This window comes from Chiloscyllium plagiosum, chromosome 43, assembly GCF_004010195.1.
Source record: "Chiloscyllium plagiosum isolate BGI_BamShark_2017 chromosome 43, ASM401019v2, whole genome shotgun sequence".
Lineage (NCBI taxonomy): Eukaryota > Metazoa > Chordata > Chondrichthyes > Orectolobiformes > Hemiscylliidae > Chiloscyllium > Chiloscyllium plagiosum.
Genome location: NC_057752.1, coordinates 10,082,175 through 10,107,190, shown reverse-complemented (window position 1 = coordinate 10,107,190; position 25,016 = coordinate 10,082,175). Strand labels below are relative to the sequence as shown.

At 42.6% G+C, this 25,016-nt stretch overlaps 1 protein-coding gene across 1 annotated transcript in view; it reads right to left on the bottom strand.

Moving 5' to 3' along the window:
- csad (cysteine sulfinic acid decarboxylase) overlaps positions 1–24,746 on the bottom strand; it is a 48,326-nt gene extending 23,580 nt beyond the window's left edge. The window contains exons 1-7 of the mRNA XM_043682011.1: positions 24,595–24,746; positions 16,724–16,881; positions 12,765–12,891; positions 9,663–9,753; positions 6,116–6,222; positions 2,754–2,869; positions 690–769 (exon numbers count right to left, since the gene is read on the bottom strand). Of these exons, the coding sequence (XP_043537946.1) occupies positions 690–769; positions 2,754–2,869; positions 6,116–6,222; positions 9,663–9,753; positions 12,765–12,891; positions 16,724–16,881; positions 24,595–24,634 (719 nt within the window). The 5' untranslated portion in view covers positions 24,635–24,746. The remainder of the gene's footprint in view (positions 1–689; positions 770–2,753; positions 2,870–6,115; positions 6,223–9,662; positions 9,754–12,764; positions 12,892–16,723; positions 16,882–24,594) is intronic.
- Between the last annotated feature and the right edge of the window lie 270 nt (positions 24,747–25,016).

Here is a 25,016-nt window from a genome sequence, read left to right as displayed (position 1 = left end):
GTTGGTGACAACTATCAGAGTAACCTTTAATTATAGAAATTTAAAATCCATTAGCAGTCATGATGGTATTTGAAGAGCATTAGTCTGGGCCTCTGGATTACTAGACCAGTGATATTACCATCACATAACTGTCTGTCTCTCACCTTCCTATTGAACTTTTCTTCATGAGACCACTTGAAAAAGGAATAGGTCATCTCTGTAAGAGTACAGTACAGGAGACTTCCTAACAAAATCTTAAATTTGCAATGAGCATGGTGGTTTCAAGTGTTCTGTTGCAGTCAGACTTCAGCAGGTAATGAAAGACCCACTGAAGTTTGGAGCTTGGGACACATCCCCAGAAAAACAAAAAAAAAAGTAGAAGTTGGGAATAGCACAGCAGTGCAGGAGAACACCAAGGTTGTGGCGGGGGAGGAAGGGAGGGAGGGACGACGACGACAACCACCAAATTTTGGTTTTAAAACATATGGAAGGAGCTCCACAAAGAGATCCTAAGAGAAATCAATCCCGGAAGGAGATGGCTTCCCTTTGACCAAGCTGCAAGTCATTTCTCCTGATATTTTCTTTCTCCGAGAGCTATAGCACTTCTGAGAAATGCTTTGAGACATTTTTGTGTAAAACGTACAAGTTCTTGTTTAGATCCTTAGGAGGGATATAGTTACTTAAAAGCTAACACCACACCAGTGACTCACCGTTGATCAGCTTTTACCAAATAGACATTGTCTGTACCCAGACCCTGGAATGCAGCTCCTTTAGTCACAGAATAATGGCACTGGGAATGAAGGAAATCATACCAGTTCATTATTTTATGCAGTTTTCAGCATGATGGCATAAAACAAAAAAGGTCTTCTAAAAGGAATATTAATGGCAAAAAAAAAGGTCATTGGAGGAGATCAGAGGCTGATTAGAGAACAAACCTTGGTGAAGGAAGGCTGTGCAGTGTTCACTGAGGTGCAGGGCACTTTGCCCAAGATATTCTAAAAGAAGGGAGGGCTATCCTTCAAAAATTCAGAAGGAAGAAGAACAGGGACTGATTAAAAGAGTTTTGTAAAAAGGGAAAAAACGTCAGGAATTTGATGCAAAGCGAGAGAGGGGTTGCTTTGTATTCCTATTCAAAACACTTGGAGCAGCTAAAGGGGGCTTATCTCTAATCTAGGAAGTGAACTGGATATTGCAGTAAAATTATTTGGCACATATGGGACGAGGAGCGCGCCAATTGGTCAAATATTCCAGATAATCACAAGATCCACATAAACAATGTAAAAACAAATAAATTTAATGCAGAGGGTATACAGTTATACTTTTTGCTTTCAGGCATTGCATTGTTATAAGATACTTACCAGCAGAGAGCCTTCTCAGTTGCACCTCAACTGACTACTTGGATGTCGCAGTAGATTGCAGTATTTGAGGAAAAATTGACAAACCTGTCGATATTTCATGTGGCCATTCGATTGAACAAGTTTGATTGCATTGAGGTAAATATTTTTAAAAACACTATCATAATTGGACAGAAAACAATATAGAACACTTCAGGGTATTTGAGGCATATAATTTGTGTTGGGTTATCAAGCATACCAACTCAAAGGTGTTGGTAAAAAAACGTTTGGTATACTTCACTGAATTAAAAGCTATTTAATCAATAAAAATCAATTGATAGACATCAGTTGGTGTACCATAAGTGGAACATCACAAAATTTGTGGAAAGCATGACCGCCTATCTACTGAGGAGGCCTGTAGCCAAGGAAATTTGGGCTCAGAGTTGCTGAGCTAGAATATAATTTGCAGATACTGTGGGACATCAGGCACGGTGTTAATGGAAGACATATCTGGACAGTTGTTTTAGAAGGCAGTCACACCCATTGGGTGCAATAGAAAACTTACAGTTGGCTGCGATGAGGGACAGCACATAACTTTGATCGGTAGGAGGAGACACAGACACAGACAAAAATGGAGGAGATGCTATCAGGGAGACAGGTACTGATCACCACTTCAGCAATGAGAAGCTGTAATTTGCCAGCTACCAGCACAAAAGGAATGCACTTCATTGCTGGAATCGGGCAGGCTTAGAGCAGGAGGGAGCAGATCCACAATGGAACTCAGAATGACATTTGAGGAGAGCTGAAGAAGCTCTAGTCCAAAGTAGAGATGTAAACTGGGTTGTTACTGGAGCTATGCATCAAGGGTGCCAGAGGAAGAAGTTCCACCTGCTCCAGAGATTTGTAATAACATCACTGAACAGGGGGATTGAGAAAAAGGCACTCACTGAGGACTGAGATCAAGACAAATATCTTCACTCAAAAGGGTTGTGAATTTTTGGATTGGTCTATCCCCTGGGATTGTAAATGCTCCATTATAGAATATATTCAAGGTTGAGATCATTGGTCACTCATGACATGTAACAATTTGAAGGGGAGACAAAGTGAAGTTAATGTAGTAGATCAGCCAAGATCATATTGATAGTACAGCTCAGGGGACTTACTCAGCTTACAGTGCAAGATAGGAGAGATATAGACAAAACAAAATATTGTGAGAAAGACATCACGCACTCAAGATGGAGGCGAGTGAGGCTTTTTCCAGGGGTGGAACAGTATTAAAGTTCTGGAGAGGTTTAGGTTGCAGACTGCAAGAAGGAATGTTAAGGAGAAAACAAAGATTTATTTCAGAGGCTAATTAAATGACAAAAATCATTTCATTTTTTGTTTTAAAAAAGGCCATAGAAACAGACCAAGCTACAAGTCAATCCCTAAAGAACTCACTTCTTCAGAGGTGAAGACGGCCAATCTCGGCATCTCCCATAGGCCACATTTTTTAATTTCAGGGAAGAGCTTGTACCTGGCCAAATTCATAGCGTACATATTGGACATGGAGCCTCCTGTGGATAGAAGAATCATTCCAAAATATTGTTAATAAATTCACCGTTACCAATTTCTCTAATCACTGTTACAAAACTCTAAAGAGAGTTGTGATGATACTGCTCCTTTAACAAGGTTATGCTGTCCTTGGGGTTTTTTCCCTCTCCAGAGAGGTTATAAAAGCAGCGATTCCGAAAAGTCTGGCTTGGATGGTTTTTAGGGCCAGTTTGATTATAACTAACAGATATTGCCTCACACAAAAGGCTCGAGTTTTTAAAAAAAAAAACACTTGCACAACTAAAGGAAAGTGGCCAGTTCTCCCAGCTCAGCTTGTCTCTGGTTTGGTTTGGTTTCAGGAGTTTGGCTGTTCACAAAGCAGGCAGTCAGTTTGAGGCTGCTGATCCAGGAAACAGCTACATGGAAGGTAGTGTTCATGCTGAATCTCACAATCTCCGCCTCCCCCTCCCTCCCCCGTGTTTGATCTTATCTTTTGGGCCAAGGGGTGTTTATGGGGATTGATACAAGTATTGGGAACAGCATAATTAAGTTGGGATAATCTATTCGGATTTCAGATAGATTAAGTTATTCTATATTCTGTTCTCTTTTGTTGGTATTTCATTTGGTAATCTTGTAAATAAATTTCTGTATTGTTTGAAACTAAGTGGTTTGACCAGCAGCATCCCTCCTGTAATATCTGCGTTACACCTGCTTAAAACAATGAGCAAAGTTAGGGTCTGGGCTACTTTCTTGAAATGTTTTGAGGTGGTCTGGCCTGGTCCATAAACCATAGAGCTGTGTTTTAGGAACTGTTAAGAAGAAATCCATCCTCATGCCTGAAGACTGTCAATTTCTTTTCCCTTCCCAATTGCTGCAAGCTGTAACTTTTAACTGGTACATCAAAAGATCTTTAACAAGTGGGAAGTAGCTACTCTGTACCTCATACAAACAAGAGGAAGTATTGGAGAAGGAAGATAAAGAAGTAGCGTTCTAATCAGCGCAAGAACCATTTCAGCAAACCTAGCACTGAACTGCTTTCCCAGTCTTTCCTCTGCCCATACCCACATTTCTTTTCATAGATGTACATACAATATTTTCTATTAACTTTAACTTTAGTGGCAACTCCAGAAATGGCAAGGCTTAACTTCCAGTGCACTGCCCCAGTGAGGTATAACAAAAGTTCAGGATGAGAACTAAAGGCAATGGTAGAGCCCATTAGGGACCAAAACACACTTGTGGATGATGTGAGTAAGGCTCTTCACGACTAGTCCAAGTTCACAATGGAGGGGACAAAGCAGACTTGGTTAGCAGCAAGTGTGAAATAATAAATAGCATAGTGAGGTGGGAAGCATCAAAAAAAAAGTTGTGGATCTTTGAACATGGATGAACCTCTAGTCCCACACTTAAAATGTATCCCAGACTGCTAAAAAGAGGGGGAGGAAGTAACTGACCATTGTCCAACATGGGCACAGTGCCAGAGAGGACTGTAACACAAGGGAGGAAGGAATCATAGGCCAGTCAACCTAAAAATTCTGTCATGGCAAACTACAGGCAGCAGAAATCATTTGGAGACAGAGGAAAGGTGGTGTCTGACTAATTGAACTTAACATTTTAAAGGGCAAAAACAAGGATGGTTGATAAGGTTCACATGTTTTCTGTCAGCTGTATGGATTTTACTAAGGTTTTTGACAAGAGCATACATGGCAGACAGTTCAGAAAGTGAATAGCTCAAGCAATTCAAGTGAAAGTTAGATTCAAGGCAGGCTCAGCTAAAGGAACCAAAAGGATAATTAGTCCTTCTTCATATCACCTCCACTTAAATCTCTAATCATTATGTGTAGATGTGTTTCCGAATGCAACAAAAATTGACTGCATGGTTAATAGCAAAGGAGAAAGCTATCAACTGGAGGAAGACATCAATGAAAGGTGGAGAGAAAAGTGGCCATTGGAATTCAATCCAGAGAAGCAGAAACTAATGCAGCTAGGGGAGGGCAAACAAAGCAAGGGAACCCACAACAAAAGGTGGAAGCTGTAGAGCTAGTGGACCTTATCCTCAGGAGTCTTGAGAGGGTGAAAGTGAAGAGGATATTTCCTCTTGTGGGAGAAACTAGAGCTCAGGTATCACAGGGTTAAAAATAAAGGGATTGCCCATTTAAGACGGATAAGAATATTATTTTGTCCTCAGAAGACTTCGCTCTCTACTTCCACCAGCTTCTGAGGAAGAGAATCTTCAAATATTTTGAAAGACAGGGGTGGATGGGTTCTTGGTAAGAAGGGGAGGGGAAAAAAAAAGTGAAAAAAAAAGTTATTGGAAGTATGCAGGAACATGGATTGATCAGATCAGTCATGATCTTATTGACTAGTGGAGCAGGTTTGGGTGGCCTACTCCAGCTTCTCATTTGTAGAGGCACTGGTTATGGCTTGCTAAAATTTCCTGGATTCAACCAAGAAAAGAGGAAGGGAGAAAGTCATTGTAGGCCAGTTACTATTACAGGAAGGACCTGATCCACTCGAGAGGTTAAAGGGAGATTTCAGAATGTCACCAGGACCAGAGAACTCGAAGTCATCAGGAATGGCTGGGGTTTATGCATTTGGAACAGATGAGGCAGAGGGATCTTATGGAGGGTATATTAAAATCACAATGGGTCTGGATAGGAAGAACATAAATTTCTTTAGGAAGTCAGTGACTAATGGACACAGATTTGAAGTCATTGGGTGGAAGGAGTCGGAGAATTATTTTCCACTTGCACTAAATCTCTACTAAACTCTGGTCTTAGGGACACTCTGGACATACCAAGCGTTTTGGAACGGTTTTGCTCGTTCACAACAAACTGCAAATTTTATATAAAATGGCCATTTGATTTTGGATTCTTTCACCAAGGAGGGAGAAGGAGAATCTTTTTCACTCAGCAGGTACAGAATTTTTGGAAACCCCTGCCTCAGGATTGTGGGAGCTCAGTCATAGAGAACACACAAGACACAAATGGATAGATTTTTTACATATTGAGGCATACACAGGCCGATGGGGACAGTGTGGGAAAATGGCAGTGAGGTAGATGACAGCCATCATGTGAAATGGTGCTGCAGACTTAAAAAGGGGCCAAATCGCCTCCTCCTACTTCCTATATTCCACAGCTTGCTGCATAGAACATTGGACAAGGATGGCATGTTATCCACATGGGAGAAGAAACATTGAAAAATTGGGATTTAAAATTTAAAAAGACACCCAATCTGACTGTAGGCCAAATTCCTCGAGTTGTGGCACTAACCTGGGCAAAAGATTCCATCGCCACACTCCCATCCAACAAATGCACGAAGCTTCTTCAACACCACTTCCTCCATCAGTACAAAAACTGGTGCAATCTCATAGGTGTATCTGCGGGCGAGAGTGTTTCAGGGTGGGGGAAGAAGGGGGAAAAAAAATGAAGAGAAAGAAGCATGAAATGAGTGTAAGACATTCCAATGAAAGAATGAAGGCAGCAAGGCAAGAGAGAAGCAGGAGAGAAGACGACTGGCAATGGTATAGGAGGGAGTGGGGAAGAAGAAAAAAACATCACAAGACAAAGGATGGGAAGAGTGGTAGCATGATAGAAAGAACAATCTATACCCAGTAGAAAAAAGTGCAGACTGATTGTGAAACAAAAATGCTGGAAAATCTCAGCAGGTCTGGCAGCATGTGTGGAGAGAAAATCAGAGTTCATATTTCAGGTCCAGTGACCCTTTGATGGACTGGAAATGTTCACTCCTTTCTCTTCACGGATGCAGCCAGACCTGCTGAGATTTTCCAGCATTTTGTTTCGCAATCAATACAGAGTGCTGGTACCAAATCCGAAACTGCAAGACTAATATTACTTAACAGCCCAGTCAGGGAGGCAAATGCCAAAACTGCCCACATTAACCTCGACAGAAGACCTTTGCAAGACTTGAGGCACCAGCAGCACCTCAGTCAAGTGGCCATTCCTTATCTACAAGTCCAGACAGCAAGTATGCAGGCCATTTGACTGAAATAATACTCAGTTGGTCACAAACAATAGCAGAAAATATACTAGGCACCCTCAACCAAACATTTGGGTTCAGTACTCACTGATATTCCGTTTTAGGATTGAAAACTGCCAGTAGGCACAAAGTCCCATTGCAGTTTTCCATTAACATCCCATATTGGCCAACTTCAGATTCAGCCTGGAAAGTGTTTTTCTGAAGGTGGAACAGAGCAAGTTGACAGGATAGTAGGAGTGCGCTTTACTCTATATCTAACCCCATGCTGTCCCTCTCCTGGGAATGTTGATGGGGACCATAGACAGGGAGCTTTGCTTCCAGTTTAAAAATAAAAAGTAGGGGCGCATTACCCTGCATCTAACCCAGTGCTGAAATTGTCCTACTGGGATCCCAATATTGCTTTTTCTTAACACCAATAATTCATCACAACCAAGAGCAGAAAATGTCAAACAAGGCCCCTTCAAATCTAAAACAAGGATGACTGAACATTTCAGGTAGTTCAGGGCTTCCTGTGCAGAAGTGGGAATTGGAGACTGAAACATTCATGGAATTATATTAGTGGAGAACTGAATGCAGAAGATTAACTCAAATGGGTAGATCAGAGGAGAGGTGGTGGTGGTGGGGTAAGTTGGGGTGGAAAGCCATTAAAAAGGAGACAGGATCTCAGTGTGCCCCTTTCTATTGAAAAGGTTCAATTTCCAAACACGTAATTCTCAAGAGGGAAACATGAGCATGGAGACCGGATAAACAAGAACTCTTATAGGAGGGTTTTTGCTGGACAAAGTGCAAACTTGCCCTCAGGGTGCCATTTGGCCATACTGTGCCAGGAGGGCACAAGTGTAGACATTATACACACAGGATGCTTTTAAAATGGATAACCACATAAAAGTTCCTGTTCTATTGTACCTATATGGGTTTTTGACCATGACAGAACCAGATGGACACGTGTGGAATGTCTGCATTGTCATAAAGCCACCACAAAAGGTCTGCACAACAAATGGTAGCAAAAACCTCAGCATTAACAATAGTGCACGTCAATCGTCTACACAGAAGTAGGGCAGTGTATGCTGCTATGTAATGCCATATTTTGCAGAATGCACTGGAACACTTTGGGGAACAATCATACAGTCCTGCTGAGGAAAAACAATCAAGGCACCACTTGGGATACCTGAAGGAGTCCTTGACAGGAGAATAATGGGACCTCTCTCTCATGGAAGGTTTTAACCATCTTATTTAATTTGTTTAATAGAAATGACTACAACCCAGATGTGTCAGTGTTTGCAAGTCCTCGAACGTGCTTTAGAGATAATGACAAATCAAATTTTAAAAAGATAGACTTGCATTTCTGCAGCACGTTCCAGCCCCAGAATGTCCTTTAGGGTAGGAAATCTGCCTCCTGACCCAATCTGGCCTACACAACTCCAGATCCACAACAATGTTTAACTCTTAACTGACCTTTGGGCAAACAGGGATGAGCATAAATGCAGGCCCACTAACAAAATAAATAAAATAAAATACAAAACAAATACATAGACGAAAGTCACCTTTCAGCCGGTAGAATACTTTTGTAAGTGTGGTCACCATTGTAAAGGCAGGAAACTCAGCAAATTCTTACGACAATGCGATAATGACCGAACTGTTTCTTGTAATATTAGTTCAGGGATGAATATTGGCTAGAATAGCTCCACTGCGCGCTCTCTCAAAATAGTACTCCCTCAGTGTAACACTGAAGCGTCAGCCCAGATTTTTGTAAAGTGGGAGTCCCTGGTTTCCCTGACGACCCTAGTACCCATAGTTTTGTGCTTCAGAAGAGAATTCGGAATACTTTTTCTCTTTGGTATTTTTGATTGTGGTCTGAAATGGGAAAAGGACAGTGGAAAGAATGGCTGCACTTTTGAAAAGCAAACTAAGACGTAACGTAAGTGCTGTTTACACTGTTGTTTCTTCGTGGGGGGGGGGGGGGGGTTAAAAATAACTGGCATTAAGGGATGCATACAAAATGAGATCAGGCCAGCAACAGACAACTGATTAGGCTGTAGAGTAACCATTTGTCAGTGGCAAAGGCTTCTGCCCATCAACAATTGTGATTGGTTCCCAAGAAGCTGAACAGCTTGTGGATATGAATGATAGCCAGAAGCCTTCGGACTATGGGAGGTCTCAGAAGAAAATTACCTAAAGCCTGCAGAAAACCAGTTTATTTTGCCTTACTTGTTGCTGTATGCTCCTGCTTTCATACAAGTCATCAGAATGCACAATTTTATACAGCGGGCTAGAGACTTAACTGTTAGAAAGCTTATGTGGAATAGTTCATAATTGTTTACTTATAGCTACAATCTATTTATTTGAAATAAATAGGCAGTCATTCTCATTAAGTACAGGACCTTGGACCATGCTGTTATCCTGGGTCTAAAAATACAGGGAACTTGGAGAATTCTGCATATTTGCAGAAAATCTTGAACTTGTGTGGCAACCTCAGGAATAGCAGAGGCATGATTTCCAGCCCACTACCCCCAGTGGAAATGATAGAGTGCTAGCAACTGAGCCACGGCTGACACAATATTCTACAATACCACCATATAAAGGAAAATGGGGGTGTATGACTTGTATCTGTATGAACCCAATAGAAGAGAAAGAGAATCCAACGTGCACCTTAACATTGGCACAAACCTAGAGACACCTCAGCTGGAGGGCAAGGGGGTGGGTCAAAGGAAACCCCAAAAAAAAAAAGGGGGGGCTTTGTTCTCCAATTTCTAATCAAATGGCATTGTTTAGAATACCCCTGCAAGTGCTTGGATTGGACCATCAGTAAATGTTGCTCACTGGCTTGTATTCAGGGTTTCTGTTATATAACGACCAACCAAGGAATGATGATCCAGTCCTGCAAACAGCTGGTTGTAAAATCGAGGATGAGCTGAAGGGAATAAACAAAGATACATCTCAGTTTATTTAGAAACAATGTCAAGAAATCCCTTCAACTCAAGTTTCAGTCCACTTCAGCTGCCTAGGCTTCTAGCACTAAAACCCCCTCTCCCCCTTCAGAGGCTCCTTAAAAGTTTACCTCTTTGACCAAGATTTCAGACATGTTTGAATATCTCTTAACGTGGTTGTGTGTCAAACTTTGTTCACTAGTGCTCCTGTGAAGCACTACAGAATATTTTACAACATCAAAAAGACTCAGTCACTTCACCGAGTGAGTTGCAGTCCTGACTAACAGCAGACTGAACAGGGATCTTTCACCTTGGACACCAAGTTCTACATGCTGGCTGAGTCAGACTTGATCTCAATCCCGGTAGGGAAGTGTTCAAACAGATGCCAGAGTCTGATGTTTTCCATTCTCCTCAAAATCTTCAAGGGTTGCTCTGACACGATCAACATTGCAACAAACTGAGGCAAGTGTGGCGCTAACCACAAGGCAAGTGCTCTCAACAAGGAAGGGAGTTCATATATCTATTTAGCAGAGGCCGACCCTTCCTAAGCCCCACAACTCTCAGCCTCGCCCAGTGAGATGGAGCTTGTACAATAACGCCATCATATCCGAAGAGGATGAACAGAAAAGGTTAGCAGTCCTCCATGAAAAGATCTGGATGGGATGCATCCTAGGTCACCAAGGGAAGCAAAGTTGGCAAGGTTGTGGCCACAAACCTCTGACCATACTTGGTTAAAAAAAACAATAGTGTCAGAGGACTGGAGGATTGTCAGTGTTTGAGCCCAATTTCAAACAAAAAGCAATTCCCGACTCAATACGTGGATTTGCCAACTAGAGGGGAGACCTGTATAATGAAAGGGAAGTGGTCAGCTCTCTAGCTGAGCACTACTGGAGGATTGTCAGTGTTTGAGCCCAATTTCAAACAAAAAGCAAGGAGATCAATTTGCAGATCACAGGCCAGTCAGGCCAATGCTAGTAGCAACGCTCTCATTAACAACCTGGCCTTGTGTATACAAGGCAGAATTTCAATGTCTGCTGAGGACAGAACTTGGAATCATACTAAATAATGAGAACAACAAACTTCAAGAAAATAGACAGGCTGACAAAACAGACTGATGACAAAAATGAAATTTAATGCAGACATGTGTGCAAAGTGATATAGAGAAGCATAGCACGGAAACAGACCCTTCGGCCCAACTGTCCATGCTGACCAATCTAGTCTCACCTGCCAGCACCTGGCCCATATCCCTCCAAATCCTTCCCATTCATTTACCCATGGGAGATGCCTTTTAAATGTTGCAATTGTACTAGCCTCCTTTGTTGCCTGTTCAGGGATTTCGATGTTCCAACTTCCCTAATATTGATTGGAACCTCCTTAGTGCCAATAGTTTGGAGGGAGCGAGCAAATTTTGTCAGGTGCGTCCAGGAAGGATTCCCGACTCAATACGTGGATTTGCCAACTAGAGGGGAGACCTGTATAATGAAAGGGAAGTGGTCAGCTCTCTAGCTGAGCACTTTAGTGCAGTCCAGAACTGGTTGGCAGTTCAACAGTGAGTGGTGTGGAAACTCTTCAGCACTTCTACTTTCAGCCTGTAAGTATCTGACCTATTTTGTACTGTGTTTTAAAGGGGATTTGCTTATTGGGACTGTTGTGTATATTCGGAACAGTATAATGAAGTCTAGTTTAGATAGACTGAGTTCTGTAGGGGTTCTTTACTCTGTTTGGTTTCATTGTGTAATTTTGTGAATAAATTTTTTGTTTTAAAATCTATTAGTCAACCTAGCTAGCTTACACTGGGTAATTTTCACTATACACTTACCAAAACAAATTGCAAAGTTATGAGGTCTGGGCTGCTTGCTTAAGAATGTTTTGAGTGGTCTGGCCTAGTCCATAACATCAATTTACTTAGTAATACCAAATCAGACATCTTGATGGCACAACCACAATAAACACCATGTCATCTAAGCTGGGGCAAGGTGAACAGCCAGGAGTTGTGGTCCACATTGGGAGGAATGACTTGGGTGGGAGGGGGAAAAAAAAAGAAAAAAAAAAAAGTCCTGAAAATCAGAAGTTAGGGAACCAAGTCGAAAGTTAGCAAGCAGAACAAAAAAGTAGTAATCTCCAGGTTGCTCCCTGTGCCGCGCACGAGTACAGAAATAGCAAGATAAGGCAGGTGAACGCATGGCTGGAAAGAGGGTGCAGAACAGAGGGCTTTAAATTCCTGGAATACTGGCCATGGCTCTGGGGAAGATGGCACTTGTAGAAGCCATCTACGTTGTACCCAAACAGAGCTAGGACTGAGGCTGTTGTTGGGGCATTTGGCTAGTGCCGATGGGGAGAGGTTTAAACTAACTTGGCGTGAAGTGGAAACCACGAGTGTATGTTGGGGGTGAACAGCAGGACTCAAAATGCAAGGATACAGCTGGCACCAGCCGAGAAAGAGTCAGATAATAGGTTAGATTAGAATAGGGCAAAGGAAAGAAAGTACTAAAAAGAGTTAACATGCATATTTGTAAATGCACAAAATATACTAAATGAGGTTGGGGAGTTACAAACCCAGATTGCAGTGTGTGGAATTATGACGTTGTAGCAGTGTGTGTCCTGACCGAATCAAGGGGAAGACAGGGCGTTAAATATTCCTTTGTACAAAATTGTTCAGGGGAAAAAAGGTAGAAAAAAGCAAAAAAAAAAAAGAGGGATGGTAAGAAAAGACAGCAACGAGCATAAAAAGGGAAAATTGCAAAATCTTCAAAAGGCATATAAAAACAGTAGGACTTCAGTTTAAAAAAGAGTAAGACTAGTTAGAGACCAAAAAAAGGAAATACGATGGTGCAGGGACATATGATATTTGACAGTGATTTTACGAATTTGAAACAAACTTTGAAAACGTACAGCTGAGTTAAAAAACCAAAATGCTCCACCTGCCTTTTGACATGCACAATAAAATACAGGACACTTTAAACCCCAAGAAATGACAACAGATGATGTCACTGACCAGTTTTGACACTATATCGGATGATGTCTTGGCACCGCTCCAGGAGTTTCTCAGGGGGTTCACCAGCATCAACTAAGTCAAGGTCAAGAAGATCCTGTAGCTCATCTGGTCCCTTCCATTCGCATACCTACAGCCAAAATAAGTAGGAACAGAGGTTACCACATTGCAAGAGGTAAGTAACATGCTTGAAGGAATCCTTTCAAGGCTTCTGGGTTTTGTTGCACAGACCAACATTTATCACCCAATCAGAATTGCACTTGAACAGACAGACTTGCTGGGCCATTTGAGAGGGTACTCATGAGTCAGATGTACAGCAGAGAAACAGACCCTTCTGTCCAACTCATCCATGCCAATCAGATATCCCAACCCAATCTAGTTCCACCTGCCAGCACCTGGCCCATATCCCTCCAAACCCTTCCTATTCATATACCCATCCAAATGCCTTTTAAATGTTGCAATTGTACCAGCCCCCACCACTTCCTCTGGCAGCTCATTCCATACACGTACCACCCTCCGTGAAAAAGTTGCCACGTTTCACAACATCTTTCATAGGAAAGAGGCCAGAATTGCACACAATAATCTAAAAGTGGCCTAACCAAAGTCCTGTACAGCCACATGACCTCCCAACTCCTATACTCAATACTCTGACCAATAAAAAAGGAAAGCATACCAAACACCTTCTTCACTATCCTATCTACCGGCAACTCCACTTTCAAGGAGCTATGAACCTGCACTTCAAGGTCTCTTTTTTTCCAGCAACATTCCCAAGGACCTTACCATTAAAAGTATATAAGTCCTGCTAAGATTTGCTTTCCCAAGATGCAGCACCTCATTTATCTCAATTAACTCTGCCACTCCTTGGCCCACCTGATCAAGGTCCCATTGTACTCTGAGGTAATCTTCTTTGCTGTCCACTACACCTCCAAATTTTGGTGTCATCTACAAACTTATTAACCATATCTCTTATGCTCACATCCAAATCATTTATATAAAAAAAGTGACAAAAAGCAGTGGACTCAGCACCAATCCTTGTAGCACACCACTGGTCACAGGCCTCCAGTCTCAAAAGTAATCTTCCACCACCACTCTCCCAAGTTTTAAAAAAAAAAAATCTCAACACCAGGTTATAGTCCAACATGTTTATTTTAAACCTGTTGGACAATAACATTGTGTTGAGATTTTTAAACTTTATCCACCCCAGTCCAACACCAGCATATCCACATCACTTCTACCTTTGAGCCAGTTCTGTATTCCATGTGATCTAACCTTGCTAACCAGTCTACCATGAAGAACTTGTCAAACGCCTGACTGAAGTCCACATAGATCACATCCACCACTCTGCCCTCAAGCTTCTTTGTTACTTCTTCAAAAAAAAAAACTCAAGTTCACGAGACAGGATTCCCCATGCACAAAGCCATGCTGACTGTCCCTAATCAGTCCTTGCCTTTCCAAATACATGCAAACCACACTCAGGATGCACTACCATGTGTTTCCTGAGTCACATGCAAAAAAATTCCAGCACTAGTCAAGACTTCAAACAAAAGCTGCATACAGGTCTGTCTCTTGTAACATTTGGGAGACAGGACTAGTGGGTACAGGTCCTGCAGTGAGAGCAGGCACAACTCGACGAGATGAATTAACATCAGACTGGAGGAACAGTTGCCAATTAAACTAGTTATAAAAACATGGTAGAGCATGGTTTGGGAAGTACCTTCTTTCATCAGGTCTCAGTCCCATGTTAGCAGATGTTATGACATCATTCCTTCAACACATGCTTTATGGAGATGTATAGCAAAGAATAAGAAAAATAAAAAATAAAAAGAGACCCTTCGGTCCAACTTATCCATGCTGAGCAAAACTGATCTAGTCCCATTTGCCAGCACCCGGCCCATATCCCTCCAAACCCTTCCTATTCATATACCCATCCAAATGCCTTTTAAAATGCTGCAATTGTACCAGCCTCCACCACTTCCTCTGGCAGCTCATTCCACACACGCACCACCCTCTGAAAAAGTTGCCCCTTAAGTCCCTTTTATATCTTTCTCCCCTCACCCTAAACCTATGCCCTCTCATTCTGGACTCCCCGACCCCAGGGAAAAGACCTGGTCTATTTACACTATCCATACCCCTTGTGATTTTGTATAAGGCCACCACTCAGTCTCCGACACTCCAGGGAAAACCGCCTCAACCCACTCAGCCTTTCCCAATATCTCAAACCCTCCAACCAGAGCAACATTCTTGTAAATCTTTTTGAACCATTTCAAGTTTAGAGACTAGAATTGAATGCAGTATTCCAAAAGAAATGGCCTCACCATTGTCCTATACAGTGACAACATGACAACCCGACTGCTATACTCATGCACTGCAAAACAAATACCTTCTTCACCACTGTCAACCTATGACTCCACTTTCAAGGAATGTGCACCGAGGTCTCTTTGTTCAGCCACACACCCCAGGACCCTACCATTAACGGTATCAAGTCCTGCCCTGGTTTGCCAGACTAAAACACAACATCTCACATTAAACGAAGCTTCATTTGCCACTCCTCGGCCCATCGGGTCAAGGTCCCAGGCATTATTAGGAGTAGAGGTATAGTTGACCCTTCACTGAGAAAGGGGCGTTTAATCTTAAGTGCAATTTTATTGTTTGCAAAGTAGCATCAACACATGAAATATCAGAATGACCCAGTCTCTGGGGTATCACTTCACCGAATCCCCTACGATCAGCATTCCTTGGGATTTACAATGGATTAGAAACTGAACTGCACTCGCCGTATTAGGAATCCTGCAGTAAGTAACTCATCTGACTCCCCAAAGCCTGTTCACCATCTACAAGGCGTAAGTCAGGAGTGTGATGGAATACTCAATTGCTCAGATGGGTACAGCTCTGACAACACAAGCAGCTTGACACTATCCAGAACAAAATGGCCTGCTTGACTTGCACCACATTCACCAGCTTCAACTTTCATTCCCTCCACCACAGATGCAGCAGTGGGCACCATCTACAAGACTCCTCAGACAGCACCTTCAAAACCCAAGACTACAACCAGTATCATTGTTTCAAAGTCCTGAAACTCCCTCCCTCACTGCATTGTGGGTGCCCCTACAACTACACAGTAGAAGAGTTTATGGTAATGATTCACCTCCATTTTCCCAAAGACTATTAAGGACAGGGAAAATAAATGACAGCACTGCAAAGAGCCCACTAATGGAAGAATTTTAAAAACAGATAGGACTCTTCCTTATCACCAGTTCAGGCAACACAAGTGAGCAGAGACTGTTTCATATTGCCATAATGGACAAGTAATCCAGAGGTCCATACTAATGTTCTGGGGACATTAGTGGAATTCACCCTCATGCAGCTGGTCAAACTCAAATTCAAGGAATAAAATCGGAAAGTTTGTCTCAAATGACGGTGACCATGAGCAAATGACCAAAGGTAGTGAAGACCCATCTGCTTCATAAAATATGCAAAGAAAATCTGCCCTCTTTACCTGGTCTGGCCCATGTGTGACTCTAGACCCACAGCCATGCGGTTGACTCAACTGCCACATGGATTGAGAGGCCAATTCATTCAGTTCAAGGAAAATTAGGAATGGACAACGAACGCCTGTCTTGAGAGCAACACCCACAACCCAGAAAAAGGATAGTTTTTTTTATTAAAAAAACTAGGTTGACATTCAGGAGTACTTGTGTTTGACATAGTCAAGAGTAGACAGGCTCCTTTAGCCTCATTTCCAATCTTCATGAGGAAGATGCCTCAATTTTAAAAAAAAAAACTCTGGACTAAGTGGCAAGCAACCTCAAAACTCTTCCCTTTGCCTGGAGAATCACATGGGATTCTCAATCCTAGATGTATCACGCCACCAACAAGACAACAACTGCATGGAAATGGCCAGCGTGCAAATGACTTGATATCTACTTGCTGAATGTGCGATGATTAATTGAGATTGTTCTTACCTTCTCATTGACATTTGTCCCCTTCTTGATGGCCTCCTCCAAAATGATCTGAAATGCATCTTGTACAAATTGTTCGCCTGCTTCAGGGTCAGTCAAGGGTCCATCCAGTAAAACACTATCAACAGTATTGGGATGTTTCCTCGATAGTCCACTGAACTCTAAAACAAAGAGAACGAGAGAGAAGACAATCCAAGAAACACTTTGATCACAGGACAAGGAAAATAGAAGGCGCCAAGTTGTGAGAGGTCTGCACATTGCATTTTAAACTATTACCCTTCAGACCATTTTTTTGTGATGCCACAGGTTTCAGAGTAGAAATGGATAAGGTTGGAGGAAGGCCAATGGGGCGTTTGGACATATACACAACTGATGCGTTACACTTGAAAAGAAATGGTGAGCTATGAAAGGAGAAAGAAACAGAGGGATAACAAACAAAAAGAAATCAGAGGGCAAAAATCAAAAAAGGAGGAGACAGGGAAAGAGGTTGAGAAAGAAAGGAGGGGAATAGAAAAAAATCCTGCAAGAAAATTTGTTCACAGAATGTGGGCATTACTGACTAGGCCAGCAATGATTACCCATCCCAAACAGCCTTTGAGAAGGTGGTGATGAGCAGACTGGTCATAGAATTCTTAAAATCCCTACGGTGTGGAAATAGGCCATTCAGCTCATCGAGTCCACAACACTATGAAGAGTATCCCACCCAGACCACCTCTTTCTTCTCCCCCCCCCCACCCCACACACCACCACCACCACCACCACCCTGCCCTTCCAATGGCTAATCTACCTAACCTGCACATCTTTGGACTGTGGGAGGAAACTAGAGCACCTGGAGGGAACCCACGCAGACATGGGGAGAATGTGCAAACTCCACGCAAGCAAAATCACCAGAGGGTCCCTGGCACGGAGGCAGCAATGCTAATCATCTGAGCCACCATGCTACCCCGGAATTGCTGCAAACCCACCATGCTGTGCCAGAGGGAATTGCGGTATCCGGATTTAGCTTACACATGGGAGGCCATCTGATCTGGTATTGAGCCAGCACATCCATAATTTGACAAATGCAACACTTTTCTCCCCTTAATCTTATAGCCTGGACCCTTGCAAAATTATTGTAGCAATCCAACAGAGTCTACTTCCACTGCACTTGGGTAGTGGGCTCCTGACCTGAACAACTTGCGATAAAATAAAATTTTCATGTCACCATTGCTTTTTGCCAAAAAAATAAACAAAACTGTAAATCGATGCTCTCTTTGTTGACCCGACCCACCAGTGGCACCAGCTTCTCCCTACTTTTACTCCATCCAAAGCCTTCATGATTTTGAAGGCACTACAAAACTCTCCTCTCAGCCTTTTCTCCAAGGAGAACAGCCAAAGCATCTCCAATCTAACCACGTAACTGTAGCACCTAATCCCTGGAACCATTGGCTGGAATCTTATCTACACCCTTCTGATGCCTTCACATCCTTCCTAAAGTGTGGTGCCCAGAACTGGACACAATATGCCAGCGAAGGCTGAAATAGTAGGTTATCAGAATAGTGTTTCTTTTGTACTTTACACCCACAATGACCATTAACGCCCAGTACATGCTCTCTCAAATGACCCTTTCACTTCAATAATATTTTCACAGATATCCCACGTCCATCTGCTCTCGCACAATGAGGGATGAGAAAAGGAGAAAGAGGTGTAAGAAGTTCTCATTCTTCCCCCACTCCCCAGCACCTCCTTGGGCTGAACAATCAGGTGCCATATTTAAAGGCCACCTGCACAGCCTTTTACCCACCATGAGCCTGTGTATCACTGGATTAGGTGCCCCCACCCCCACACACTGAAGATTTCTCTGATGAGACAGAAATTGAGCACTTGTTAGAGGGTCCAGTCCAGGCCATCCATGAGGTTTAAGGGGCTTGTCTTCCTGAGAATACCAAAATCCTCCCACTCGATCTGGGCAGTGTGGAATGAGGTCAGAGTGCAGTTCACTACCTCTGGCCTGCACAGAAGAACCTGAATCCGGTGCAGGAAGAGAATAAACACTCCTCTCCACCTCAAAATTGCAAGTGGCACCATCCACTCAAACTGTCACTCCTGTGGCATAGCTCAATGTAACAGTGCCACATCTGTCAGAAAATGATCACCTGCACCTTAGCACCACATGCATGATGTATACTGGCTGATAGCTACTTCAATATTCTATACAGTCAATGTTCTACCAGGTCCAGGACCCATTACAATCACACTTGCTTAATCCTTCATTTTCTATTTTCCAGGACAAGGTGATATTTTGATGGACCTTCAGCCCCCCAACTATTAGCAACTTAAATGGGACATTGATCAAAGTCCTCACACAAATACCGCAAGTGCCATAAAAGTATATCACCATAAGAACAAATCAGGTAACATATTTACATGAAGACCAACATAGGCTGACGTCATGCCTGTAAATATGTAACTATCCTACCGATAAGATACAGCAGTCAAGTCGATTTTTTTCCCCATTTATTCAACATCTCCTGAAACACATTAGTGTTCTCTTGTTTGCTGCATTATTGCATCTCCAACCTTAATGCTTAGTCCCACAAGAACAGTAGTAAGGGTCAATAAGTAGCCCCAGGCCTGGTTTAGTCTTCCCTTCTCATTCATGGGTGCCAGGCTCCCAACAGCACTCCAGCCTGGTGGCCATTCGTTATGACCATTGTTGAATAGCCCACCAACAAACTCCCATCTTCTCTGCCCTATGAAGCTCCTATCACTTTGACAGTTGCAGGGTGTCACCTAGAGAAAATCGCTGAGCACCAAATTGAAATTGCTGACTTCATAACATTAACAATTTCAAACCTATTGCACTTGGGAGCTCGGGCAAAGGTTGCTCCATTGAGTACCAAGTATATTCTGAGAATTCAAAATGACACCTGGATCCATAAATCCATTTTTAGTGACTGCTCCCCCAATCTCACCTTCATAATGACAGCTGCAGTAACAGACAAAGCCAAGGGAGAGACTTGACTTTGCAGGGACAAGAATGAAGAGACTTGCTGACCTGCCTTGTCCAGTAACACCAAAACAAAGGGTCTATGAAAATGCAAATATAAATCAATGACAAGAAACACAACATTTCCTTCACTCTTTAAAACACCTATTTCCCTTTGAGAAAAAAAAACTGTCCCCATTTTGTGTTTTGCATGACAGCTACACTTTTTTTTCCACTTTGGCTCTCAAAATCCATTTTTTGACTATTTATTTGTTTCATTAAGGCTTCCAGACTTGCACCATGAACCCTTTTGTCATTTAATCTCTCCTACCCTCCATCTTATCACAGTCTATCCTTGTGCGTCTTCCATCCCCTCCCTCTTGTACTTAAATCCCGTGACCTTTCCATCTTTTGACAGATCCGATGAAAGGTCACCCAGCTGGAATGTTGGCACATTCTGTGTCTCCACAGACTTGCAGCATTTTATAGCTATATTTTAAAGATCTTTGGCATGCATTTATCCCTTTGTTGTTTATTTAAAAAGCAAGGCATGTCCACAAATCTTGCACAGGATAAAGCAGAAGCTTTTTATTGCTCTTAACTCCAAGCCATTTCAAGAGAGCAGTTATTAAATGTCAATTAGGGATGGCCAATAAACATTGCCCTTACCAGCAACATCCAGATCACAAATTAATAGGAACTTATACAGTGATCACAAAGATTTTCTTACTTGTCATTTTCATCCTGTCCCTCCATAAAGATTTCATAGCACAAATTACAGAATTGCTAGAAAACAGGGAGGTGGTCATTCGGTCCATCATGTCTATACTGACTTACTGCAACTCCATTGGCCCAATTCCATTATTCTGCCTTTTCTCAGCACCACAATTCTCTTCAGATAACAAATCTATTTCTTTTTGGAAAACCTCAATTGCATCTGCCTCTACCACAAACCTCAGGTAGTGCATTCCCCTTCCTGTTGCTGTACGCTCAACATCTTGCTAATGGCAGAGTACAGAGGTACGTCATTTGCAAAGGGATGCAACAGAACCATGGTCAGTAGCAGTCCTTGAGAGTGTCATTGACCTATGGCATTGCTTTCTCTGCTGGATGGACAATAGGTTTGTAATTGTTAATATACTGGTGCCAGCAACATGGGTCACGAGGAGCAATTTCAATTTGATACTCAACAATTTCTCTAGGTGACACTCTGCAACTGTCAAAGTGACAGGAGCTCCATAGGGCAGAGAAGATGGGAGTTTGTTGTCAAATAGCCTGTCAATGGTCGTAATGAATGGCCACCTGGCTGGAGTGCTGGTACCCATGGGTGCAGAGGGAAGAGTAAACCAGGCCTGGGGCTACTTATTGACCATTACTACTGTTCTTGTGGGGTTAAAGCATTAAATAATACAGCAAACAAGAGAACACTAATGTTTCAACAGATGCTGAATTAAGGGGGGGGGAAGAGACTAAAATTCAACTTGACTTCTGTATCTTATCGGTAGGATAGTTACATATTTACAGGCATGAAGTCAGCCTATGTTGGTCTTCATGTAAATATGTTACCTGATTAGTTCTTATGGTGATATACTTTATGACACTTGTATTTGAGAGGAGACTCTGATCAAATGTCCCATTTACATTGCTTCATAAATGGTTGGGGCTGGAGGTCCATCAAAATATCACTGTTCTGTAAAGTGGAAAATAAAAGGGTTAAGCAAGTGCAATTGTAATGGGTGTGTCAGCAGACATAGGCAGACCAAGCCATGAGACCTTATGTCGACCTGGCAGAATGTTGACTGTATAGAATATGGAGATAGATGTCAGCCAGTATACATCATGCATGTGATCACTTTCTGTAACGATGCCATATCTCTGTCAATGAGCTATGCCACAGGAATGACAGCTTGCTGTGAGTGAATGGTGCCACTTGCAATATTGAGGTGGAGAAGAGTGTTTGTTCTCTTCCTGCACTGGATTCAGGTTCTTTTGTGCAGGCCAGAAATGGTGACCTATATTCCAAACTGCCCAGATTGAGGAGGAGGATTTTGATATTCTCAGGAAGCCCCTTAAACTTCTTGGATGGCCTGGACCAGACCCTCCAACAAGTGCTCAATTTCTGTCTGGTCAGAGAAATCTTCAGTGTGCGTGAGGGGTGGGGGTGGGGAAGCACCTGGCTCAGTGAGTAAAGGGCTGTGCAGGAGAATGAAAACTTCCTGTGTGTGTCATAAGATTTGCTGTTCAACTACAAAGTCGAAATGAGCAGAATCTGCAACGTGTGATACCTTACCCAAGGGTCCATAATGGAATGCTGAACCCATTGAGACCAAGCCAGCATTTTACATCACTTTCTTGCTCAGTTAAGACTGTCTCTGCCTATAGAACTCAGCATATGTGCTTCATTCACCACCTTCTCAACCTGTCCCACCCCCAGTGATTGTGCACATATAGCCCCAGGTTCCTTTGATTCTATACCCTGCACTTGCTATTTTATGTTGATTTTTGGAAGAAAAGGAAGACATTCATTGCACAGGTCTGTACTAAACTTCACGTGAAACCCGTTTGCTTCTATCCTCAAAAATAAAAGCCCATCAACATGCCCCTCAGTTCACATTTAAGTTGTGTATATGAAATTTTGAATTTGTGTCCTACTCAAGTCTGCATTATTCATATACATTAGGAAGAACAAGGGTCTCAATATATCCCCGCCTTCATTCTGAAAATGAACCATTCACTGTTACTCTGTTTAATATCATTCAGCCAGTTGTTGTTGTCCCTTTTATTCCATGTGCACCAAGTCGAAGCAAAACCCTTTGTTTTTGTGTTTGTTTCGGACAGTGTTGCTCATTAAATGTCACGGAGCCTATCTTCATTCTCAAAATACCCAAGGACACCAATTATGTTTTTAAAAGCAGCAACGTGGAAACAACGTCAAAGCCCAAGTCAGCACTGATAGTTAATGACTCGGGTCAGTAGAAGGAGAGAACTCAGATTGGGATTTAGAATGTGTTCAAGCGTTTGCAATTTTTTCCGCTAATGTGTGGAAACAAAAAAGGGGAACCTGCAAGAAGCCTTGGGAATACACAACATGCACAGCAATTGGCAAAGACAATGGGATGCTGAAATACAGTACAAGCAGTAAAATATATAGCCAAGAGAATGCCAGGATCCACCCACATAGAGCTCCATTCAGACCCACCTTACCTAGTGTTCAGTTCTCCAGTCTTCATTACAAAAACAAACCCAAACTCCAATAGTCTGACTTTTGCCCATTGCTAGATTCGTAACACAGAAGCAAATACCAAGGCCTGAGCGATAGGAATTAAGCCTAGAAAGTGGAGAATCGCATACAGCTCCTTGCCTTCAATTTTACTCCAGCTTGGAAAAAGGCACTCGAGTAGCGATCTCGATAACAAATCGCAAAACGTTGTTGTGGTTCTGTTCACCGAGCTGGGAATGTGTGTTGCAGACTTTTCGTCCCCTGTCTAGGTGACATCCTCAGTGCTTGGGAGCCTCCTGTGAAGCGCTTCTGTGATCTTTCCTCCAGCATTTATAGTGCTTTGAATCTGCCGCTTCCGGCTGTCAGTTCCAGCTGTCCGCTGCAGTGGTCGGTATATTGGGTCCAGGTCGATGTGCTTATTGATTTGAATCAGTGGATGAGTGCCATGCCTCTAGGAATTCCCTGGCTGTTCTCTGTTTGGCTTGTCCTATAATAGTAGTGTTGTCTCAGTCGAATTCCCATGACAAGCAACATGAATTCGACTGGGACAACACTACTATTATAGGACAAGCCAAACCGAGAACAGCCAGGGAATTCCTAAAAGACATGGCACTCATCCACTGATTCAAATCAATAAGCACATAGACCTGGACCCAATATACAGGCCACTACAGCAGACAGCTGAAACTGACAACCGGAAGCGGCAGGGACAGGCCACTATAAATGCCGGAGAAAACACCACAGAAGCGCTTCACAGGAGGCTCCCATGCACTGAGGAAATGTTTGCACAAAATCTTCCAGCTCGGCGAACAGAACCACAACAACGAGCACCCGAGCTACAAATCTTCGCACAAACTTTGAATCACAAAACGGTTACACAGCACGGAGGGAGACCATTCAGCCGATCCTATCAGTAACACCTACTCATCACAAGAGCAGGCCACCTAGTGGTGCTCTGCGTTCCCGCTTTCTTCAGACAAGCATCTATCTCCACACGTTACGGCTCTCTTAACTGTCCTCTTCCTCATGTTACCATTGGTGAAAGAAGCAACTACTTTAAATCTGATTCCTGATCTGTCCACCAGTGGGAAACAGTTTCTCTTTGTTCACTGTGGCCACTATTTCCCCCTCCAAGAGGAGCATTCCCAACTTCTCCCATTTATCCTCCTAAGAGGAATCACTTCATTCTCATAAACCTCTACTACAATCATCTCCGATCAAAAAAAAAGGAGCTCTTTAACTAAGTGGCTGCCATCTCTATATCACTATCTTGTGATCACGGCGGCCACTCTGCTCCCACTCCCCTGGATTGGAATAACAGTACAAATCAAGTGCTACATCTTTCATCGACGCGGACGTGACAACAAGGTAAAACAGGCGGGGAAGACAAGCCACACCCTAATTACAAAAGAGTGGGGCTTGAATTTTAATAAGATTACACTGCAAAGAGAGTACCGTCCTTCACCACTCAATATTTAACAACTGCTTCCATTTGAAATGCTGGATTCAATTCAACGAGTAAATATTAGTGATCTGGGGAACAGGCCCTTTCCAGCTCTGATTTAGAAAACTTATGTTCACATGTCCTCGATTTACAATAACTCAACAAACGATAAATATCTGCAACAGTGCATTTGTAAAGTTACTATTATTGTGATTACAAGTAGAAAATAAATACAACAGTACCACTTTCCCTCGGTCTCTCCTGCTGTTGGTTAGTTGCCATTCCTAACGAACAAAACGTGTCTGTTAAACTACCGGGAATTTAAAAGTACCAGTTCACATTCGCTATTCTCTGAAGGCACTAAAATGACAAAAAGTCAGTAACAGTGATCACTAAAACCTCGCGTCAATTACAATCCCGCCTCCAATCTGCAGAGCACGCCCCTATAGTCAGGGTCCACCACTTACAACGCGGCAATCCCTCGCCACGGGGTTAATTCATCGACACATTTAAGTCAAGCAATTGTATTTGAAGCAAAACAACAAAAAAAATTGTTTGACAACCCCACAAGGGCCCTGAGAGAATAATTACGTTAGCATTTCAGGTTGGTCACAACAAATCAGATCCAATTGAACAGTCTGAACACAAAGTAAAGCTACCAAAT